Source organism: Primulina tabacum, chromosome 10 (genome assembly GCF_025594145.1).
Source record: "Primulina tabacum isolate GXHZ01 chromosome 10, ASM2559414v2, whole genome shotgun sequence".
NCBI lineage: Eukaryota > Viridiplantae > Streptophyta > Magnoliopsida > Lamiales > Gesneriaceae > Primulina > Primulina tabacum.
The window spans coordinates 10,459,203-10,466,498 of record NC_134559.1 but is presented as its reverse complement, the minus strand read 5'-3'; the positions used below and the strand labels follow the sequence as shown (position 1 = coordinate 10,466,498).

The following is a 7,296-nucleotide window of genomic DNA, read 5'->3' as shown; positions in this document are numbered from 1 at the left end:
TTATTGATGACCTAAATAAGATATCTGTCTCATAAAATTTGACCCGTAATGTTAGATATGTAAAAATATTACGGGTGGTTTATTTCATATTTATTTAGGGTATTTTTAAAATTAGCACATATAATTAACCTTTTTTTTAATTAAAATATCATATTTACATACTAATATATTTAATTATTAATAGTAATAATAAATAACTAAATCAAGGGCTTCTCTTTCTTCCCTTGTAATTTTTTCCAAACCTAAAAAGAAAAACCAGACGAAGACGCATGGCATCGAAGGTGTCCCTGAAGGCGGCGAAAGGGAAATCCGCAAAGAAGTCCGCAGCGGCGGACGAGGATGGATCTGCCGTAGCTGTGACAGCGAGGTTCGTCAAGGAGTGGAGCACCTGGACAATGAAGAAGGCCAAAGTCATCACCCACTATGGATTCATCCCTTTGGTCATTATCATCGGCATGAACTCCGACCCTAAGCCTTCGCTCTCTCAGCTCCTCAGCCCTGTCTGAAAGAATTTTACAGACTCGAGTTCGAATTTGCTCTATTATAATTCTATACTTCACGCCCATTAGTCGATTTCGCGCTTTTGTTTTAGTTAGCCTTTTTGGTGTGGTTCTGTGGAATTCCGCGCGTTTTGTTTCAGTTACTGATTAATGCAATAATCTATCTTTATTTTTGTTTTATATTCTGTGGATTGGTATATGTCATGAGGTGTTTTAGTTGTATTTTCAAGAATTGAATTTTCTTGCAACGATGGATTCATTCGAATCTGCTTTCACATGATACGTAGCCTACTCGGCTCTCTGCTGTTATTTTGTGTGGTTTGTATCATGTTCATGGTTTCTGGTTTCTGATTTCTGATTTGTTCAACTTGTGTGATTGAAACGTACTTATTGTCTGATCAAATTCAACATATTCTCCACCACTTTTTACTTACAACCATACTGCTAATACCCCGCATCTGCTCTCTATAAACAATGGTTTATAAGTTTCTCCCTCTAGTTTCTTGGATATGTAGTCGCTGCTTGTGCTTGGTTTAGCATCGATAGCGCCTTATAAGAGCACCACGATCTAGCCAGTGCCACTGCATAGCCCATCCTTACATTATAGATTGGATTAAGCTGTTGGTGACTGAAAGTTGTCAAAAATTAGGCCATAAAATGACTCCTCGAGGGATAAGAATTTTTAGTTATCAGATTGGCCTTCCCTGCCAGCCAATGTAGTGGCTCATATATCATGGAAGGTTATCTTGCCATGAATGCTAGTCTTTTGGAGTTTGCAATCTGTTATTGGGCTTATGGGCTAACATGTGTATGAAATTGGATTTGGAAGTTTAACTAGTTTCTTCTGGAATTGTTTGGTAATTTTCTTTCAAAGTTTACACGATCAAGTCGATTTTAGGTTTGGATTTAATCATTTAGATAATAGTTGAGGTGTGCTCTTGTGCACTTTACAGAAGTACAATCTGGTATGTGCTAAAATCTTGTTAATTACAAACACTTGAAAAAACAGGTGCTACAGAATCTTTCAGCATTCTGACTATAGCATTTTTGCTATAACCTGTAGAACATGCAAAATTAATTGAAATCAATCCCAGAAAGTGTTACCTCCAAATGTCATGGGGTTGTCCTGGCCATATATGAGGTTGGCGGTACGTCTAATCTCAATCCAATAGGTTTTCATATTCCTTAACTATGCATAGCATTGTGGTATGAAGACTGTAGATTTTCATTACTGATGGGATCCATTGATTTTATATTTGGTAATTTAACAGCTTAAATGGAAATAATGAAAGTGCAACTTTTGGTCTAATTGCTGAAATTTTAACCATTGTCCCCCTTATTGTTTAGTTGCAAGAAATTTCTTGTAATCTGTCTGCGAGACTGCGGCACTTTAGTTTTCTTCCATGGCAGATAGGATTCGACTATGCAATTTTCTTTGACCAAGGTCCTAGTCTCGTTACCTTACAGATGATTAGTTTCTTGTATCTTTTCTATGAAACCTAAAGTACTTGGGAAAAAGTTGTTTTCTCTTTCATTCTTTCTGCATGTTAAAATTAAAAGAACCGAATCCACAAATTTGACATTGTGCCAAAGGCTGTAGGTTGTGTTGAACATTGAGCAGGGGATATTGGCCAACATTCGTCGTTGAATCCTTTTTTGGTACCGTGCTCTTTGAAACTAGAGTATTGTACTGTTTGGTTTTATCCAATCATTACCTCCTTGAAAAAATAAGGGGGGATTTGCTTTAAATCCCAAACCAAATTTAAGTTTTTATTTAGTTTTTATCAAAAAAAATATGTGTTTGCATTCTCGGATCCACAAAAAAAATTTATGCACTCTCTGGATCAACATGTCTTTTCACGATGATAATTGATACAAAACATTGAAAATATGATACTGATATATAATATTTGAGTACTAACTATTTTAAATTTAATATATATGATAAGATTTTGAGTATAAAATTGAAACAACTTTATTAATATCAACATTTATTACAAATGTTTGGGTATTCAAAAATCATATATTAGTATCAGATATGAAAAAATCGGTACTGAAATATCATATATTAATACTATATTTTCAATGTTTCGAACTGATTTTCATCCGAGAAGACAAATGTGTCTTTAATACTAATATTTGACAAGGTTATAAAATTCGCTAGGCGTCAGTCGGGTGCCAGCCCAGCGCCTAGGCGGGGACTAGGCGCCTCTAATCGGATTCTACGATATCAAAACATAATAAATCATATACTATAACTTCAACATACTAGCATCAAATTTAAAATACGTTCAAAATATTCCCAACATAGTCTAATGTGTCATCACAACAAAATAAGAAAGAATTCAGATTTCTTGCATAATTCACAATAAAATAGTCTAATGTGTTATCACAAATTTACTCCACTTCTTCTTCTCCGAAATTTTCAACAACTTGTTCTTTATCGGACACAAAATCAATATCATCATTTTGATCATCATCTTCTTCTTCAGATTCAAAATCATCCTCGTAAAGTTCTCTAACTTTAGAGCTTCTTCGGAGTTGTAGATTTCATCTGCCCCAGTTGCTTCATCAACTAATTGCCAAGTGAGCCCCGAACCTGGTTCAACTTCATTTTCTTCCCCACCATCCACAATCCAACCTTGTGCATTTGAAGCATCTTTTTCAAGACGGACGTCGACGTTCCTTTCTTTCTGTCTTTTTTGCTTGTTAAACAATCTAGCATTAAATTGGACAAATACTAGATTGTTCAACTTATGGACATCCAACCTATTTCTCTTCTTTGTATGAATCTAAAAAAAAACCGAGAAAGTAATTAGTATAGTTAGGAATATGAGCATACGCTTTAAAAATCAATAATTTATTTTAATTAAAGTTTAAATTTACTCCTTCAAATGAACTTCAGTTTCTTTCACACTCAGATGAACTTGTAGTTAATGAAAGAATCCTCAATGCCACTCTAGCAAGTTGGGTGTGTGAGCACCGTAGGTACTCCACCATGTACATGGATCAAATGTATCGTCATTTTTTCACATGCTTTTGCAGCCAATGTTTTCCCAAATAACCCAATCTTATCTCTATATTTTGCAAATTCCTTGTTAATAATGTATCTTGCAATTCAAACTCACCAGCATGCAAAACTTCCATGCATTCAAAAATCCATGCCGCGACCTTTTCATAAACAGCAATAGAACTATCTTTGTAGTAGAAGTAGGGATTCAACAAAAAGGCTGTGGTATGCAATGATGTATCAACTCTATCCTTCATTTTTGACTCAAGAATCACTATGATAGGTTGATAATTTGATTCGACATTGTTAAGGGCCACTTTGATATCTTCTTTAGCTCGAAGAAGCTCCCCATATAGAAATCTCATGGATGGCTTTCTATCTCCGTCAACCAATCAGAGAACTCTTACCAAATGAGCAAATATTTTCAAATAAAGTGTCACACCATTCCAAAAACCCATGCTCATCACAGTAGAGTAAGCCAATTTCCCTTTGTTTTTCTTTGACCATTTACAGTTCTCCCACATATCACTTGTAAACATGACCCTTAAACTAATTTTTTCTCAATCAAACTTTGCAATGTGAGGAAGTTTGATGCAAATCTGGTAACTCCTGGCCGGACTATGTCTCTTTTCTTTGTAAAACTTCTCATCAATGACAAAGTCTTATGGTGAGCATAAATGAAAATTGTAAAAGACTTTGCTTGGTCGATAATCTTTTTAAATCTTGGAAGCTTGCCAATACTTTCAAGCGTGAGATTAACAGTATGAGTTGCACATGAACTCCAAAATATCTCTGGCTGCTTTTCTTTCATCAATTTAGCCGCTGCCATATTGTTTGTGGCATTGTCTGTTACAATCTGAACAACATTATGAGCTCCTACTTGTTCAACACACTTGTCAACATACTCAAAAATAAGTCCAACTGTATGTGCCTCGTCTGAAGACTCCTTATACTATAAAAATACAGTACCCTCCTTGCAATTAACATAAAAATTTAATATGCTTCTTCTTTTTCTATCACTCAATGCATCTGTCATAATCGAGCACCCATTCTTTGCCCATTCTTCTTCGCGATTCTTCAACAATTGCTTTGTTCTTTCAACTTCAGCTTTCAAAAGTGGCTCTCTAAGTTGATATTGAGTTGGAGGCTTGAACTCTGGTCCAAATTGACCCACTGCCTCCATTAGTTGCTTGAAGCTTTCATTATCAAGAGCATTGAATGGGATTCCATTTTCATAAGCCCATCTCCCAACATATTGTTGAACTTGTTGAGTTCTCTCTTTGAAAAGAGCCTCATTTATATTTTTTTGGCGAAGCACTTTACTCCCACTTGAACTTACATTTTCTGGAGCAATCATCGATGCATATCTATCCATGGGGCCAAGTAGATGAGGCTTTTTAATTCCATCTATCCCTTCAATTTCAGCATCTTCTTCTTCGTCTAGAGAAATATTCATCTCCGCTCTACAACTTTCTTCTACCAGCATTTTGTTTTTCTTTTTGTTCCTCCCTTCTAAAATAGCATGTTTGCACTTATTACAATCTTCTTGAGATGCGATTCGACACCTAGATACATTTCCAGGTATATTTCCTATGTGCTTCTTGATTCTATACACTCCACCGGACATCATTTTCCCACACAACTTACATTTAACTTTGTCGAGGTTCTTAGGATCAATCAACATACCAAACTCTCATCCGATATCATTCGACTTTCTCTTAAAAATCCCAGATTCAGGCTGAGTGACGGATGCAGTCGACGATGGATTCCTTGCTATTGTTACCCTCCAAATCTTGTTGAATACGAAACACTTAAACCTTTTCAGTAATAGACCTGAAAATTTGATGTAATAACACCACACAAACAAATGATAGAACTAAAAAGCTCAAAGTCACTCCATATATTTTGACAATGCACTGCCACAGCATCACAAAATCTATACAACATGATATTTAAAGAAAAACAATCACCATGTTGACAATGCCCAGAATCATACAACTTTCCAAAATTGTGGGAGGAGTCTAGATACTTTCAGAAAGAGAAAACCAACTTGGATCAATTATTTCACAATGCAGTGATGAATGCATAGTAACTGCTAATGAAGCTTATTTTGTTAAAACATCCATTGGCCCAGGATGGGATAACACCTCTAGCAAGTAAGAGTTAGCCTTAATATATGATCAAGAGCTAACTATGTTTGCGATAAGTTGATGGTTCATAACACCATCTGATCCTTGTTAATGGTTAGAGCATGCTTTTTGACAATCAACACCAGCAATTAGATCTCATTCATGGCGCCTAGTGCCAAAAACAAAACAGCAATGTACAATAGTCAATTAACTATTAAGCATACAAATTGTCAATTTCAGAACACATTTCAACGAGTAATTCAAAACAATTCTCAAAACATATCAAGTTGATAACAAAAAACACCCAATACTTATTCCATAGTAGGTCCAAAAGATGAGAATCAAGAGATGACTTGAAGATTGAAGTATGTAATATACAATGAATAATACTACACAAAAGAAAAACCTGAGTAAGTGAGCTACAGTGCTTCGGATTTGCAGCAGGAGTTTTGGCCGAGAAGGAGCAGGAGTCGTGGCCGAGAAGGAGAGTTCCAGACTGGAAAATAACGAGAAGCCGAGAAGCAAAGAATTGCAGCAGAAGTTGCGGCCGAGAAGGAGCATCAGTCGTGGCCGAGAAGGAGAGAAAATAACGAGAAGCCGAGAAGGAAAGAATTGCAACAGACATAGCCCAAATTTTATTTTTTTAAATGGGCTTGTTAGTTGATAAAAAATTTTAAAAGCCCAAATTTTTTTAAAAAAATAGCAGGCCCTAAGCGGCTGGCATCTGCCTAGGCGCGCCCAGGACCGCCTAGCGCCGCAGCTGGTCGCCTAGCACCTTATCAGGTGCGGCTGGCCTCCGCCTAGCGTCTAGGCGGCCGCCTAGGTCCCGTTTTAGAACATTGATATTTGATATACATGTTTGGGTACTCAAAAATCATATATTAATATCATATCTGAATTAATTAGTATTCAAATATCATAAATATTTTTATTCAGAATCAAAAAGCTATTAATTTAACATATAAACAGCAGCTCTATTTATTGAGCTGATCTTTGGCCGAAAAAAAAAATATGATAATACATTTAATCAAAATAGAACATTGTTATACTATATTTACATTTTGCAATTAATTATTTTTTAAATTTAAATTTTAACCACTTCCCAAAATAGGTATACATTAGATTTAATGAGACTATATCATGTTCTCTACATAATATAAAAAAACCGTATAAAAATATATAAACTTTTTATTTTGTTTCCTGAAAACACAAAAATTTAATTTAGAAATATAACAAAATAAAAATCAAAATTGATAATGTTTCGAGTTATTTATTTGAGTCTCCAAATGATTGCCCTAAAATCCTTAAATCCAAATACAAGTTTAAGATCAGTCCCTAGATCACGACTTTTACCTAAATTATTTGTTTAAACTTATCATTTGTAGACACCGATTAAGCATTTTGTAAATCATTTAGAAGATATGCAAGTTGAATGAGTAAAAATATTTTGGTTGAAGCATTTTATCAAACACTTGGTAAGAAATATTTTGATATTTGAATAACGCATAAAATGCTTCAATAATGCATCTTTAAAACAATAGAAATGATAAGTAAATACATTAAATAAATACACACAAATTTGTTTATGGATTGATGGATCAATTCGGGCACCTTTGAATGTGCTTCAAACACAATATTCTCAATGAGCTGCAACAGC

At 34.9% G+C, this 7,296-nt stretch overlaps 1 protein-coding gene and 1 pseudogene across 1 annotated transcript; one reads left to right on the top strand and one right to left on the bottom strand.

Annotated features, from left to right (window-relative positions):
• The first annotated feature begins 210 nt into the window (after window positions 1–210).
• LOC142505332 (mitochondrial import receptor subunit TOM7-1) lies at window positions 211–780 on the top strand. The gene has a single exon (XM_075618274.1). The coding sequence runs from the start codon at window positions 270–272 to the stop codon at window positions 504–506; it is 237 nt and encodes a 78-aa protein (XP_075474389.1). The 5' UTR covers window positions 211–269; the 3' UTR covers window positions 507–780.
• Window positions 781–3,681: 2,901 nt separating this feature from the next.
• LOC142506259 (uncharacterized) lies at window positions 3,682–5,300 on the bottom strand (annotated as a pseudogene).
• Between the last annotated feature and the right edge of the window lie 1,996 nt (window positions 5,301–7,296).